Source organism: Maylandia zebra, linkage group LG14, assembly GCF_041146795.1.
Source record: "Maylandia zebra isolate NMK-2024a linkage group LG14, Mzebra_GT3a, whole genome shotgun sequence".
Classification (NCBI taxonomy): Eukaryota; Metazoa; Chordata; class Actinopteri; order Cichliformes; family Cichlidae; genus Maylandia; species Maylandia zebra.
The window spans coordinates 18,740,452-18,757,965 of NC_135180.1; the positions used below are offsets into that span (position 1 = coordinate 18,740,452).

The 17,514-nt window shown below is 40.0% G+C and overlaps 1 protein-coding gene across 5 annotated transcripts in view; it reads left to right on the forward strand.

Annotated features, from left to right (window-relative positions):
• The window catches only part of gria4a (glutamate receptor, ionotropic, AMPA 4a), a 123,500-nt gene that overhangs the window by 94,925 nt on the left and 11,061 nt on the right, over window positions 1–17,514 (forward strand). For 3 of the 5 annotated variants that reach the window (XM_004543869.3, XM_004543871.2, XM_076892397.1), the window contains exons 14-16: window positions 8,145–8,343; window positions 12,625–12,872; window positions 16,223–16,337. In XM_004543869.3, coding sequence (XP_004543926.1) covers window positions 8,145–8,343; window positions 12,625–12,872; window positions 16,223–16,337 — 562 coding nt within the window. The remainder of the gene's footprint in view (window positions 1–8,144; window positions 8,344–12,624; window positions 12,873–16,222; window positions 16,338–17,514) is intronic. The other 2 variants (XM_004543870.3, XM_004543872.2) reach the window with 1 other exon arrangement.

The following is a 17,514-nucleotide window of genomic DNA, read 5'->3' on the forward strand; positions in this document are numbered from 1 at the left end:
AAAGTGACTTTTAGCGTTATGGGTGAGATTATTTATAATCAAAAACCTTTTACAGTCTGCCCAATCTTTTGCCCAACCTATGCATCTCGTGCTAAACCATGCATCCCTGCACCGTGATTAGCATCATACCCCTTTCTTACAGCAAACACTAAGGCTGCTGATTATAGCAAAGGAGTCTCAGTAAGGGGAGGAGAAATTTGCTATTGTCCCTCTTAATCTCTCTTCATGTGGCCCTAACGTGCTCTCCCGTATCTTTCTCCCAGTATTTCTTTTGTCATTGGGAGCCACGGCTGAATGAAGCCAAATTTTACTGTTTTTAATGTGCCAATTTGGCTAGATAGCAGTGTCTGTGACTATAAAGCTTTTAAATTTAGGTTGTGTTCATGTAGTAGCATTATTCCACATGAAATCACGGTCAAAGAGTTTATTAGTCATCAGACTCATTGATGAAAAAATGAAATAAGCCCGGCGACCAGGCTTTTTGCCATAAAATCATGTGATGGATGAGCCTCTTTGACACTGTGCTCTGCAGAAATACTAGATCATGTCCTTAGAAAAGGAGACGTGTCCTGCATATCATAATGTCATATCACTTTTCTTTCTCCTCAGTTCATTTCCTTTAATCTCACATTCCCTTGTTCACCTTTGCAAGCAGGCAGAATCATAATGCTAACTCAAGTCACACCTGACAGCAGAAATGTGCTACAGCTACAGTGAAGACAAGGTATTTATGTATTATCATAACACAGACTGTAACCCCCCCCCCCTTTTTTTTTTGCCGAGATGCCTTCAAGTTTCCTTGTATTGAAAATATCCAATAATCTTTTACTTTTATTACAAATTTAAGGATGTCTTATGCGTACGTTACCGTGATATCTATATGCAGTATCACATTCCCTCTATTAGCTGTTCAACCATATCAAAAAACAACAAAATGAACTAAATGATAATAAAGGCAAACATAACAGAATTTCTTGCAATGTTTGTACGAGAGATCAAATCCACCCATACGGAAAAGAAATAGTAAAAACTTATATGTGATTTACTCATGAAAGTGGCCACTTTCGCATTACTTTCATACATTGTTTTAGTAAGTATCCAAAACATACAAGTTTCATTATATAATTTTTCAAGGGATCTTATATCTGTTTTCACACTTATATGCTTTTCATACAAGTTTCACACAAGACAGATACAAACTTTATAAGATTTATATATATCTTTTCCATATGGGCAAAGAGACTGTATATAAACAAAATTTGAAAAAGTATGTATATATGCATTATTTTTTAAGCTTTATGACTTCTTTGGGCAAGTAACCCTCTCTGTGACACAGTGGCTCCAGATAAATATGTTATGTAAAAATGATGAATTGAAAACAACCAGAAAAACTGAAGAAAGTTCAATTTTGAGTATTGTCCACTGTAGGTAAAAACACTATGGTAGCATTGCTGGAGCTACGTCTTCTTTCAGACTTTACATGCTGTACTTCATTCTGTTATGTCTACAGTTACTTTATTTTCTCTGCAAATTATTTTGCTGAAGTCTTTGAAGAATCTAATTTCTTTATTGTTTTCCATCGTTTTTCATCATCCATATGTCTACTCTGACGATGGGACGCCTATTTTTTTGCTCAGGCTTTATCCTCACTTTCCTCCATCTTTCCAGTTGTATTGTCCCTGGCCAGTCAGCGGGGATCGGAATATCGAGGCTGACATTTACTGTGGAGTTGGGAATAAAGGAAAAGAGGCAGCCGCTGCAGGAAGAAATATTCTTTCTGACTGGTTGAATGCGTTCCTGTTTCTTCTATATGTTCATTTCAGTCTGTGTTCATCTGCTTTGCAGTTTGCCTCGTTGGTTGTTACCAGTGCATGGGTTCTTTTTTTTGCTTGGTGAACTATGCATCTCTCCTGCCCCGCATTATGTTTTGTCTTATTACATTTATGAACATCTGTACCCATGTGTCGATACTGGTTGTTTGACTCCGTATACTCTGTGTATTGACTGTGTATGTTGTAGTGAGCTGCCATAGTAAGTCCATTGGTATTCAGCGTGGGTCCCTCTCTCTGTGCTGCAGTCATCTCTGCAGTCCAGGAGACACAGTGTAACAACGCTCCTATTCAGCTCTCTTCTTTCTTTCTTTCTCTCTTTCTCTCTATCTATCTGTCCACCTATGGCCTCCCTACCTCTTTTTTTCTTTGATGCTCACTTTTGTAGTTGGCATTTATATAATGGAAACTGCTGTGCACGTGTGTGGTGGCGTGTCTACATGTTTATGACACTACTGACTACTTTATCTGAGCATCCCACGCAACCGACGCACCGACTTGTGTTTCTTTCACCTTTCCAGTCAAGCACAAGGTAATGGCTGCCATGAACATATTTATACACCCTCAAACACATTGTCAGAGTGACCTTGATAGGGCATTAGCCCCACCCGCCTGTCATCTTTTAGCCCAGGCTTTTGGGTTTCTAATGATGGCGATTGGCTTGGTCATAACATAAAGGGTGGCAACAAAGTGATGGATGGTTAGGTGATAGTGCGGGACTTAAAAAAAATAAAAGAAAGAGATTAAATCATGGTGGAAATGTCTGTTCTCAGAATAAGAAAGACCAAGAGGGACTGCAGGGAAGCAAGAAAGAGGTAAAGGGATCGCCAGTGAACATCTCACAGGGATTAGATCTGTCTCTGTCAATAAGCATATGAAATTACAGCTTCCGTCTCTTGTGTGTACGTGTATTGAGGGGGGCTGTGCGAGTGTGTCTGCTGCTGTCTGGGCAGTTGTGCGCTTGAGTGTGTGTGGCTGCGTATAAATGTGTGTTTGTGAGTGTCATGTGCATTGAGCAAATGGCTGTGGGTGTGTTGAATAGTTAATGGTAGCAACAGATCCAGCTAATGGCATGACTAACTAACTGCACTGGGACACCGAAGCCTACTGAGTAATTAATGATTAGTCTCAAGGTCACTGATTAGAACCCAGTCACGCTGACAGACGACGTGTTTATGAATTTCACAAGTAATCCTTTTTATTTTATGAACAGTCTTTTCAAGGCTCCTCTCTCTAAGCAGCTCAGATCTTTTCTGCTTCACTTTTATAGTTCCTCTTATTGTCTCCTATTATGCCGTTCATTACCTGCCTGCAGCACCTACTGTTTAATCGATTAATTTGATTTTTTTTTCATGTTCGCCTTGATGCCCTTTATTCTGCCTTCATCTGCTGTGGCGTCTTTGAGCCCGTTTCAATCATTTTGCCGATTTACTTTATGTCACACCTCTAGTTGTTCCCGGAAAAAGATGAAAGCAAGAAGAGACAAAGAAGAGAAAGGTTGTATTATATTATGCCTCCCACCTGCATTATTCAGCCTTTCTGTCTTTTATTGTGCCAAAAGCAAACATTTAAGCTTCACTTTCTTAAAACATCAGTCACACTGCCAGCAGACTTGATATTTGATGAAACTGGTCTCGCTTCCTCCCGTAACTTGAAGACAGCTTTGCTTTAGATGGTTTGGAGGTGTTTAAAGGAATCTTTGATGTTGACTGATCAAAGTGAAGTCAAGTGAGGTGACTTGTTGTAATTGTTGCTGAAATAACATTTAATGAGTAATTGATTATAGTTTTCAACTGATCTGCCTGACACTGATCTTCAATTGGTCTTATGGGAGTAAAAATAAAAACACACTCTAGATATTATGGGCACACCTGAAGCTCAAAATTGCAGTCTCTTCTGTCAGGCGATGAAATCCAGATGTATTGGATGCTAAACAAATTGCATAGCTCAGAAGGATTCAAGTGTTTGCGGGTGACAGTGTGAGTCCGTGTGAGAGGGAGTGAAGACGAACAGCATGCCATTAATCTTTCACACACTGGATTGGGGAGGCAATCTGTTGGCTATCATAGATGATACATGACCAGCTATAGAATGATTCGCCTGTTGCATACCAACACCGTGAAACCGCACACACAGGCAGCATCTCTCACACAGACGCAAAAAGAATCAAAGACACTGCTGTCAAAGATCAGCCGAGTGTACTGGCATGCACTCTGAGAACAGCTGAATTCATCCACACGTCCACATGAAAGCACATTTGTACACATGCCTGCTTGCACATATTGTCACACACGATTCCATCTAAATCAAGCGCCAGAGGGCAAACGTGTTCTCCAATAGGATGGTTTTCTATCAAGCTGCCTGAGATACAGAACCATTTTTAGTTCATTTTCAGAATAAAAGCAGTAACCTCGCCCCCAACATAGCATAAAAGAATGTGCCAAAGCGCATGTGCAGACTCAGTGAGCCGTTTAACTTTTACAGTGTTTCTGTCATTGTCACATCTGTATTAACAGCCCATGCAGCAAGAGGAAAACTGTGCATGGGAGTAGCTATAATTGTAAATCAGCCTTAAACACACTGAAAGGCTGCACAATCTGTGTCTCTTCCCAGTGTATTGTAATTAGTGTGAGAAGCTTTACTGTGAGGTTTAACGACTTTGCTTTATGTTACAGATTTGTAGGACTTCATTAAACGCTGAGCCTTATTTAAATGGGGAAGCCCATCTTTCCCTGGCTCTTCACTGTATTGCCGGGTTTTATCATTTAAAAAAAAGAAAATCCTCGCTAAGATCAAGTTTAGTCTGAATGTAAACAGAACAAAGGGAGATTGTTTGCAGCAGATGCTAGCCCAGTCTCAGCCCAGCAAATGACACGCCAAAGTTAAGGTATTAAAGTGAAAAAAAAATTAGTAAATTAGACTCTACTATAATGTCAGATTAACTTTGCTGGCTGTCCTGCACTGTGGTCCAACATTCTGTTTTCCCCCCTATGAAACCTTTAATCTAGAAATAAAATGAATCAGATGTGATCATTTTAGATTCATGAACACTGAGGATGATTTATTCAAAGAACCTCACGGGTTTAATGTAAATAAAATTAATTAGAAAAATGATTGAATGCTCGAATTGAGCATTCTGCTGATAAAATAATGGACCTCGGAAATTCATCTGTCAACAACTACAGCTGAAAATGCTGCTTGGCGTTGATGGATGCAGTGTTTAGTTTAAGATGACAATTCTAATGCAAAAAGAAGAAGAAATATGTCCTCATCGTACCTTATTCCTCTCTCATCTAATGACACATGCATTTTAGGTCCTAGTACATGTTCATACTGTAGTACTGTTTAGACCAGGGGTGGGCAACTCCAGGCCTCGAGGGCCGGTGTCCCTGCAGGTTTTAGATGTGTCCTTGATCCAACACAGCTGATTTAAATGGCTAAATTAGCTCCTCAACATGTCCTGAAGTTCTCCAGAGGCCTGGTAACGAACGAATCATTTGATTCGGGTGTGTTGACCCAAGGTGAGATTTAAAACCTGCAGGACACCGGCCCTCGAGGCCTGGAATTGCCCACCCCTGGTTTAGACTGTGGTTTTAGATCACTGTTAGGTGATTGCTAGATCACACGATGATGCCATAACATGTGATATTGATAAGAACCTTCAGTGGGCTGTGATGAACCAGTGTGCCCGATTGTCTTGATTCCTCAACTCCTGATCGTGTAGGAGGAGTTGGTGGACAAAAAAAGAGATTTTGTTTGCTACAGTAAGATTGCATGTTATTAGGAATGCTACTAACATCTGCTTTAAAAAAAAAAGCAAGAGTGCTTGCTTACATGCTGGTCTAGTGCCTCTACAGGTCAGAAGCAGCAAGAGAAATTACACTTCCAGAAAACAAGTCAGTTTAACTGGTATAAAGAGTCCATTTTCAATGAAGGAGGTAGTGATTTAGACACATATCAAACAGACGATTTTCAGTTTGTATCCTATGTTTGGCAATTACTATTTTACTTCTTCTCTTTTGCATCTGTGGCTGTTTGCACTACTTTAGGGCAAGAACGTGGTTTAGGTTATATTAAATCTGAAAATTGTTGGAAAACAACAGTAGTTATATTTTAGCTTAAAATTTCTATTAAAGAGCCTGCGTATACGTTGCAAAAATAATTTTTGTTATTATCAACAGTGTTAATTTATGAAAGCTGTAGGCCGGAGCCTTTAATTTGATGTAATAAATTTGAGGAACCCGTATATTTTATGTTAGAGATGTGTTTTGCTGCAGTGTATTGTCATTCAGTATCTGCTCATACCAGCACCTGCGGTTGCCCCAAGAGGAGCTGTCAAATGAATTAATAAATGCTCCTTAAAAATACATTAGAGCGTATATTGGTTATTAAAAGTTTATGTAATGCTTATGAATACAAGATATGCAGAACTGCAGTAAAGTTTTACGCCACTTCTCTTGTCACCGGTCCTGCCTGAAGCACTAGCCAAGGAAATAAGCAGTGCACTCTGCCAAATGCCACTCAGTGATTATAATGGGTCAGTTACAGAGGACAAAATTTCCCCAGTGATCAATAAGGTGCAACTTAAACTTCAACAGATTCCTTACACGGTCATTTTTTCTTTTATACCACTTTCTTTTTCCACTCACCCAGAGTCACTCCACAAGGTTGAATTAATAAGGTATTGTTCACCAGCTAACCAGTCAGATCACCTCTGCGTTTTTGGCCACTAACAGAAATCCTGTGAAATCTATGAAACTTCTGAACATGCCATCCTCTTCATCCTCCTAATCTCTGTCACCGGCATATTTCCTTTTCTGGGCTCAAAGACAAACATTACATCAAAGTGTCACATGGTTAAAAAAACAGAAAGTTTCTGTTGTATCCTAATAAGTATAAAAATATATCTAACAACAGTTTCGTCTGAGAATCCATCACGGTGTATGCCAGGTTCATTATTTCAAGCAAACAGATCAAGGCCTCAAGGACAAACACTATCAAGTCTGTGTGTGTTTGCGTGTGTGTGGATTAAGAGGTGCGATGGATTTTGAAGAGCAGCATAATGCAGAGTTGCTCCAAAAGGTGACAATTTATGCCGAGTCATGCGTCAATGCGTCTCTCCACTTTCTCGCTCCTCGTTTTCTCTTCCGCTCACACTTCTTACAAATAAACCCGACTAAAAATAATTTGTCTGCCGCCGCTCTCACATCAGAGTGTTGGTATCACCAGGCTGTCCGGTAAATATCGGAACACATTGTCTGATTGTATGCAAGAGGATCTGATTATCGCCCGAGGTTTAAGTGGCTATAATCAGTGTTTTTATGATAACAACGGATCACAGATCACCTGAATCAGGAGTTCATCATAGCACCTTTCAGTTGTTTTATTTCTTTTTGGTGTAATTTTACCAAAAAAATAATAATATTAAAGTGCTTCTTAAAAGCAAAAGCGATGAATTAGAATTGATGATTTGCTTTCATGCTCAAGTTATTTATCAGGTCTTTTATCAGTCATTTTCTGCATTTTTTCTTTCTTTCTGAATGTCTTGTAGTGTATGCCCAGTAATATTTTCACTTTGTTTCTCACTCCTTTGAAGTGAAGTTGTTTTTTTGATTTTTTTCTGTATTATTATTTTCCTTGTTGCTGTTTCTGCCCATTAGAATTTCAAGGTCTTTTACTGACTGCGGTACTTAAAAGGAAACATCATGTGGCCTTCATGTATTTTTCTCTGACTTTCTCTAATAGGTTCACTCTCACTTGCTTTCCTTCCTTTTACTCAGTGAAAACAAGTTCATGCAAAAAAAAAAAAAAATGAATTGCCACTTACTTTGATGCTCCTGCTCACAATTGGGAGATAAACAGCGTAAGCATGGAGAAAAGGAAAAGAAGGAAAGAGGATGAGAGAGATGCTGGCTTGCCCCGATTGCTATCTGTTTCATGTAGCCTCGGTTGCTGTTAGTGCTGAATTGGTTTTCAGGTTGAAAGACAATTACTTTGGCGGTACTGTCAGTTTTGTCATGCACACAGAACGCTTTGTGAAGCTACAGTTTTCTGTGTTGCATATCTCTGCAACGGTAATTGTGTTTCTTTCTCTCTCTCGTTTTTTAATCCCTTCACTGTCGTCTTTACCTTAACCATCTCCGTTTCATCCATCTGCTGATTTCTCGTCTGTGTTTGCTTTCTTTCATCTCCCTAATCTTGCCATCTTGGCCACTTTGTAAAAAAAAAAATTGACTTTATCTTTCCCTTTCTTACACCTCACTCTTCTTTCCCTGTTTTTTCTCCCTACCTCACTCCCCACTCTCTTCTCTGCAGGTCTCTATCTGGACGTATTGTTGGAGGTGTGTGGTGGTTCTTTACTCTTATCATCATCTCCTCTTACACAGCCAACTTGGCTGCATTCCTCACTGTGGAGAGGATGGTTTCACCGATAGAGAGTGCAGAGGACTTGGCCAAACAGACAGAGATAGCCTATGGGACGCTGGACTCAGGCTCCACTAAAGAATTCTTCAGGGTATGAACTCAACGCCCACTGTTCATTTTATTTGATTGCTTGAGCCTTTTCAGGTTAATGGAAATATGCAATCAGCCAATCACATGGCAACATTTCAGTGCATTTAGATATGTAGAGATGGTCAGGACAGGCTACTGAAGTCCACACAGGCCATCATAATGCGTGGAAAAGGTGATTTAAGTGATTTTAAATGTGTCATTGCTGTTTGTACCAGACAAGCTGTGCAGTGCACAACATATCCAGACTTGAAGCTACTGCAACATAAGGCTGTTCCTGTCAGCTAAGAGCAGGAGGAACTGAGGCTACAATTCACATGGACTCACCAAATAGGACAATAGAGATTGAAAAATGGTCTGATCCATCATGGAATCAACAGTGGTGGTGGTGTAATAGTGAGGGAGATATTTTTTCAGATCATCTCAAACTGGTTTCTTGAAAATAACCTCCACAATCATCAGATCTAAATCTAACACCTGTGGGATTGATTGGTGTGCACCCAACAAAGCAGCAACTGTGTGATGCTATCACGTCAGTATAGATCAAAGTTTTCAGCACTTTGTTGAATCGATGCCACGAAGAATTAAAGCATTTTTGAAGGCAAAAGAGGGTCCAACCTGGTATTAGTAAGGTATAGCTAATAAACTGACAACTGGGTGCAGATTCAAATTTACAGAGATGACTATTTAAAATATTACATTGTTCAGAAAATACTTTAGTGGCAGAACTTTAATCACTTGTATGCTAGTAGGGAATAATGAGTGTGCCTCGGTTACCTAGGCTAATTCAAGCAGCACATACTTGAAAACCAATCTACAACATTCTAGAAAATCGAAATTAAAGGATCTTTCGTGTACTGATCTCGACTTGAGAGAGACTTGAAACGTGATGGTAAGCTGAGATGACTTTCTGTTTCCAGTTAGTTTGCGTGTAAAACCTGATCAAAGCCCACAGTAAGATTTAAAAAGATTACACCGGACATGAGAAAACAAAAGATCTGTGCTGGATTTTCTCAAACGCAATGTTGATTACAGTGAAAAGATGTTTTTTTTTACCACAGTCCTCAGCAGTTAATCAAAATAAAGGAATAAAACCATAATGATTATAAAAGTAGGCAGTAAGGTAAGTAAAGTCAAGGATAACCGGTGGGATAGAATACGCTGCTATGAAAAGAAAGTGGAAAGAATAGCAGAGTGGGGTAAAGAAGCCCCAATTACACCTTCACCCTTTGACCTCTTCACCTATGTGGCTTCCAGTCAGTGCTAATAGTTGACACACATGAACATGCACACAATCCTATTTTTTTTTTCTTTCCCTTTTGCTTCACACAATTATTAAGATTTGTTTTTGTTCCTGTGCATGTTATGTGTATATAAACAGTTCTGCTCTGTAGGAATGTGTGCACTGGTATTTGTGTCTGGAGACAAAGGAGGAAAGGGGGGAGAATGTAGCAGGCAGTTTGTGCTTCTGTTAGTCGCTCTGGCATCATCAACATAACGAGCAGGCTGAAATCTGTGGAGGGTGAAAAAGCAATTTACTCTCCCACAGCTGAGGGGGATTCGCCACCACCATTAATTATCTTGTGTGTGCATGCAAGTGTGTTTGTGTGACCGTGGATGTGTACATACAATATCGTGTGCACATAAAGCAACATATGCATGTGTCTTATATGTGTAAGCAAGTTTGAGTGGCGTTTTGTAACGCGCAGAAACACGGTACGTGCGTCCATGTAAGTTTAAAAGCGTTTCCATATTGTGCATGCCTGAAGGTGACTTGCAGCATCCATTTTCCTCTTTCACAGCTACGCTCATTGTTAAAGAATCTGGAAAGAGTCACACCTTATTGTCACACATCCATCCCTCCAAGGCTAGACGGCGCTTTGTACACGCGCGTTTATTATCGGCATCTCTCGGTCTCACTTTCTTTGATAGGTGGGGGCTTGGATAGATGGGCTGGAGGTGTACAGGAGGGGGGGTGAGAAACTGTGATAGACTTTGGCAGACAGAGGAAGAAATGGAAGGAGAAAAATGAAGAGAAAGAGGGTTGAATGAAGAGAGGCGGAGCCTTTTGATGTGTGTGACATTATTATGGGATAGGTGTCCGTCACGCACTAGCAGCACACTGATACACACACATATCATTCCCCGGGTGCTGGTTTCAGTGGCTGAGGCCCTGGCTTGTTGCTCGAAGAGCGACAGAATAACACTTTATCACCAGGAGTGAAAGAGAAGAAAGAAGCAGTGCGCTGGTGGAGGATGACAGTTTGACTCCTCTGCTTGTTATTTTCACTCTTGAGTACACGCAGTTCACACACACAAGCAAACAAATCATTTCACATATATACACACAGACCGATGTGCAGAATTACAAGACCACAGACATATGTAGGATGTATACAGTACACATTATAAAAAAATATAATAGAGTTTATTTACAATACTGTGCAGACGTCTTAAGCCACCTTTCATTTCTTCGTATTTTGCTAAGAAACTGGTGAATTTATTTACTGAAATATGTGCAACAGAGTTTGTACAATTATAATAAGCTCAAAAGCCAATATCTCGTATGACCGCACAAGACGATCCCACACCGCTTCATGGATGTTGAGGTCCAGGCTCTGGGGAGACCAATCCATGACCGATATCCAGGTGTGCTTTTACTGCATTGACAGTGTGTTTGGGATCATTGTGATGTCAATCAGACGCTTTCCAGCTAGTACAGCACGGTGGATCAAGATCTGAAAATACTTCAATGCATTCATAATTCCATCAGTTCTGACAAGATCCCCAGCACCACTGTCTGAAATGTTTTACAGATGGCTGTAGACACTCACTGTTGTAGCTCTCGCCTGACCTCCTCTGTCTTCAAATTGATTGAACCCAAAAATTTCAATTTGGATTCACCACCCCATATGACCTGTCGCAACTGATATTCAGTCTTTTTTCAGTGATGTGACATACCCCTGCTTTTTGTCCCTGGTTTGTCTTGTAGTTTTTTAGGCCTGCCACTTCTGTCTCTGTCATTTCCATTATGTGTCTTTAAGGAAACACTGTATAACATGTGGAGATGTGCTAGATTTTTGGCTCTTTGGGTATCACCATATTGGTACAAAAGCACAGTTTATATGCTTGAAAAACTGAGTTATTTTGGAATTTTTCATAGATTCAAGTTTCAAGTAAAGAAATTGCAAATAATTATCATTTTTTAATAGGCTAAGCTAATAGTAACAAAGTGCCTAAAGATACATTTTGTTATATTTGTAGCTACAACACTGGTTCACCCATTAGGTTCGGCATATTCTGTATGCTTGAATGATTCAACCACAGTAAGTGGTTTTAAAAAACACAACATTCCTCTGAAAATAGCCAGGTACAAAGAGTGGACTGAAAATGAGTGAAAAAGCAGCCAAAGTCCAAAAACGTCTGGTTTGTTCAAGGCAAAATATAAAGAAATAAGTGGTGGCTGAAGACTTTTGTACTGTACTCAGTCCTAAATTCATAACCACACACCAGCTTAGTGTACAAGTATTCCAGTAAAAAGTAAGACTGATGCTTGACTTGTTAGCATCTACGTCATAATTTAAATGTGGTTATGCAGTAAATGTGATTATACACCAGGAGATAAACATTGAAGACACAGCACACCATCAACAGCATCATTTTACTCAGGGACCAAAAGAGGAAAAGTCAGCTTCACATCATATGAAGCTGTAGCAACAAATCAAATCCAGTGAAAACATGGATTGTTAACATGGATTAACAGCTTCCTTTTTGCATCAGTAAAGTCAGCACTAAGGTCAGCATGTCGATTTGAATAATTAATTAGATAGTGTCCGCACACTGTTCAAAGTAATATTTATAAAAGAAAAAGACTGGCAGGCATTGTTCTATTTTTCTTGTAGCTGAAAACCAATTAATTTCTACTCATTCCTTAAGCATAAATCCATTTGAAATAGGTCACAAAAATGGAATTTTGTATTCATTTTTGTTAACCTTCCCAAATCAAGTTTAAGAGCAATGCGTTTGGCAAGTTTGAGTGTTTAATGTTTAATATCTTTTGGAGAACATCAATAACTTAGCAACAAACAGGCAGTATTTGTTAGTGGGACTCATTTATTTTTATTAAACGGCTGAAATATATACAGTGAACATCTACAACGTAGCTTCCTTGACAGCTGGCTTCCACATCATTTTAGGGAAAATTTGCTCCTATAACTGTGAATTTATACCCATTAATTCCCTGTTAACCTTTTCCTTTCTCCCCTTTGCTCCTCTTCCATGCTAGAGATCCAAAATAGCTGTATACGAGAAGATGTGGTCATATATGAAATCCGCTGAGCCAACTGTCTTCACCAAAACCACAGCAGAAGGCGTGGCAAGGGTCCGAAAGTCCAAGGGGAAGTACGCCTTCCTTCTCGAGTCCACCATGAACGAATACACGGAGCAGCGAAAGCCTTGTGATACCATGAAAGTCGGAGGCAACCTGGACTCCAAAGGATACGGCATTGCAACACCGAAAGGCTCACAGTTAAGGTGGGTGGAATAGTGTAACAATAGGAAACAGTAACGACGCTGATACTGGACTATTGCTGCGATATTCCACCTACCCTGCTGTGCCTTTAATACTTGACCTAAATCAACCTCTCACTGCTGTCTGGTGAAAATTTCTCAACCAAAGAATTGTAAAAATTGACCGAAGTGGATATTGATTGATTCTCGCAAGCGTAAAGTCCCAAATTAACAGTAAATGTTATTGATTTAACACAGTTTATGGATTTATGGCAGTTATATGTTTTTACCGAGCAGCAGTGACTTCGATAAATGTGTTAAACGTGCAAATCATTTGTTTAGTCATGGTTTCTTTTGTTAATACCTTAATTTCTTTTTCCCCCCACTTTCTGCCTTCCTTTTTGTATTGTTTGTAATTCTGTTCGACTCTTTGCTCTCACTTCTGCCATCTGTTAAATCAAAGCATGTCACCTCCACTGTCTTTGTCCTGTGTCGCTGTCATCCATACGTCGCTTTGTGCTTGTGTCCTTCCTTTCTTTTTTGTTGCTATTTTCAACCACCTTTTCTCCACAGGGCCACCTTCCAGGTAACTCTGTTCATTTGTCTGCTATCATCTCACTCTTCCATGATACTGATGATGACAATGATTAAAAGAGAGATTTATTACCAGAGAATGACCACGAGGAGAGGCAGAACCACAGACTGCTGCCACTCCATCCAGAGCCACGGGGGGAATTTATAGACAACCAGGAAAAGAAAAAAAGTGAGGAACAGGAAGCAGAGGGGCCTGTCCAATGGGGGGAATTCAAAGTAAATATAATACAGGAAAAATACAGATCCACAAACAAGAGAGAAAAAAATAATTGACTAAATTCAGCAAAGCTGGACCACTTGCTCACTCCTCTCTCCTCCATCTATCTCTGTCAGCATTTCAGATTTGCCACATAAAAGGCAAAGCACAAACAGCACATCAGCCTCACACCATGTCCTATAACTTTCCCCTGTGCATGGTGCAAAGTTCCTCAAGACCCCTGTCGCCCTGTAGTTTAGCTCTTATTTTCTTAAAAGAGAAAAAAAAAGGTTTTCCCGTTTATGAGGGAAAATTGTGACAGACAGCAAGTGGATAGGTTCCTTTGGAAGCTCCCCCGTAACACATACCTGGGACTATCCACGGTTGTCTCTGGCAGCTCTCAGTCTGCAGAAACAGACTTGCACAAGGCTGCGAGTGCGCACGCCGGGTGAGCCTGCCTCTCCTCCTGGTGCAGTAATCATTTGATGTGATGATGATGATGATGATGATGATGATGAAGAGCATGAATACTCTGCTGACTGAGCTGAACATTAATAGTATTGTTTACTTTCTGCTATATGACTCCTTTTGATGTGACTTTTAATATGTGACTGTCATTATCATGCTTTACAGATCTTTTTGAACTGTTTTCATCCATTCCTCTTATGTTGATGAGATTAGTCATGGTCGGCAGATTAGATCACCCCAGAGAACGCTGTCTCTTCTCGAATCTCTCGAATATTGTTTCTAAGCTCTTAACACCAGTGTACCATCAGACCGTCAGAGATGAGATAGTGCTTCCAGATAGGCAAGTGCACAGACAAAGGGCCAGACAAATAAAAAAGTACGCAGCGACTGCTGTGACCGTTGTGCAGAGATTAGTATGGCCGATCAGCATCGCACAAACAAAAGCAGAGCACAGTCGCACAAGAAGAGGATGACAGGAAAGAGTTCATGGGCAGCTGTAAAAATCAAAGATGTGGCAAAGAAAGCAGAAAATGACACAGTCATACCATAACTCTTGGCCCTTGTAAACATGAAGCATGATTTTTCAAATAATGTTGCCGCGCAGCAAGAAGGTCCTGAGTTCAATTCCACCAACAGGCGGGGTCTTTCTGTGTGGAGTTTGCATGTTTTCCCCGTGTTTGCGTGGGTTCACTCTGGGTACTCCGGCTTTCTCCCACAGTCCAAAGACATGCAGTTTGTGGCGATAGGTTAATTGATTAATCCAAATTGCCCATAGGTGTGAATGTGGGTGCGAATGGTTGTCTGTCTCTGTGTAGCCCTGAGACAGACTGGCGACCTGTCCAGGGTGTGCCCCGCCTCTCGCCCTATGACAGCTGGGATAGGCTTCAGGATAAGTGGAAGTAAATGGATGGATGGATGTTTGCTATAAATCCAGGATGTCAAACTGATTTTACATTATGAGGCACATATGTCTCGCTTTCATCATAAACAGTCCAAACTCCCTTTTCTGTCAGTGTAAAGATGTTTAACTACACATTTAATCCCATTTAAAATAAGAAAAAGAAGTTTAATTTCAATTTGATGTCTCAGTTGTTCTACATGATAAAAAATTGCTGCTGTAGTAAATGAAAGAAATCTGTTAGCATAAATAAATAAATGTGTAAAATTACAGAAAAACGTTCATGTGGCTCGCTACACGGACTCTACTGCAGTTACAATTACTGGAGAGTAATTCATAATTAATAAATCATCATTAAGAAATATTTCTAATATAGAAATGTCTTTGTATTGTTACTTTGGCGTAGTATGGCCATTGGGGGGGCAGAATCTGGCCCTTATGTTTGACACCCCTGCTAAAAACTGTGTATTGATGAAGTAAATTGCCATTCAAACAGATTCAATTAATTTTTGTTCTTTTTTGCATGGAAAATTTACATGTAATTAAATTACTTAAACATAAACATTTTAGACACTCGAGGCCACACACTGCATGCACATCTACAAAGAAGTATTGGCAAGTAATGATTTTGTATTTCATTAAAATCATGCTAGGTATACAGACAAACATACACTGTACGGATGCCAAATAGTTATCCCTGTGTCCCTGAATTTTGTTTAGAGGTCAGTCCCTTTAACAGAGTAAGCAGGGCCTTAGGAAACTGAGGCCACACAAACACAATGTGCACACACAGAGCAATAGGACGACAGGGGGGCAGCAGGAGGGGGCAAGTGCCTCATCAGTACACTACAGAGACCTGGTTAACACACTATATACCAGTAATCTGACACTCACTGTGGTAGCATCTGATTTTAGTGCAGCCAGATACAGAAGAGTAACGCAAGAGGGGTTTTTTTGTAAAACCACAAAACAAATTTGGAAAAAATTCCAGAAGTAAGTCAAGGAGTGATAGTAAGGGAGAGCGTTGTCCGGGGTGCGGTTTTCCCCCTCTAACTCACCTGTATGTGTGAATTCAGCCCATCCTAATTTCTGCTCCCTCTCGTCCTCCTTTTCCCTTTCCTTCTCCTGACTACGGTCCCCCGTCCATCTTGTCTGTTTGTCCCTCCATCCTCTGCTCTGACCAAACTATCTTATCTGTTCCTCCTTTTTTACTTAAAGAAACGCGGTCAACCTGGCCGTGCTAAAACTCAACGAGCAGGGCCTGTTGGACAAATTGAAAAACAAGTGGTGGTATGACAAAGGAGAATGTGGCAGCGGGGGAGGGGATTCCAAGGTTAGCCCTCTCTGTCTGCCCCCCCACCTCCAGGTGACAGGGGCTGCTCACCAGCTGAGTGGCTCGCGACAGCCCCCGTCCTGGGAGTGTAACACATGCATCTGCCCTGGCAAAGAGTCACGCAGCGTACAGGGAGGATAGAAGAGATAGCTTAAATCTCTTGAGACAACCTGCAGTTGCAAAAATGGGCACATGGTTGCACTGATGTCCACGGTCTGTGACTTTATATATAAGTTCAGACACAATGACAAATGCACTTTGAAGCTTGTTGATACACATACAATGAAAACCCCTGAAATAACTTCTTTTTAAATGAATCAGCTGGCTGGACCTGGTAGAGACCCAGAACCCGATTGCTGGAAAATGTAAATATATCCTACTTTCATTTTGAATCATCAGGGGGAAAATGCTCATTTTCTTTATAATGCATGGAAAAATATCCCTATTCTGAGTAACTGCCAAAATAAATCAAGCACATCTCATGAAGATAACCATTTTAAAGGTGCTTTGCACTGAACTGGTAATGTCCCTCTGACAGGACAGAGTGCAAAGTAATGGAAAGAGGTTTCCCTGATGGATAGCTGGAATAATAAAGAGAGCAATTACTGTCAAGACGGGAATATTTGCCCCCTAGTGGCAGCTCTGGGAAGAGTAGAGAGAAAACAAACAGTCTAGTTAGAGTCAAATGCAGACACCCCCTGAGAGGCTCAGTTTGACTAAAGGCAAGTGGAGAGATGAATAATTAATAAAACCAAAAAAACCAGTCACAGGATATGTGTGATTTCAGCAATTTGGAACATTTTTCAGCAAAAAAAGTTCTATAGTGTGATAAAGAGTCAAATATTTTAATTTCTAAAAGTATTCAGCTAGATCTTTAACAAAAGTTTCATTCCTTTAGTCAGTTTGAAAACTGAGAAATTTTAAATGCAGTCTATCAAGTTCATTTGAACAGGAATAAATTCTACATGCTTGTTAGTGGCTGTAATTAGATACAGGCTTTGAGCTAAATGCATGCTAATTAGTTGTTATTTGTCATGTAATTAATATTAATTATTGTTAGTATGCACAACTATATAAACTATTATTGAAACCATCATTAGCAGTGTATATATTTAGATTTTGTCACAAATCAAAACACTGAATAAATAAAACTTTGACTCTGTGATGAATTATTTCA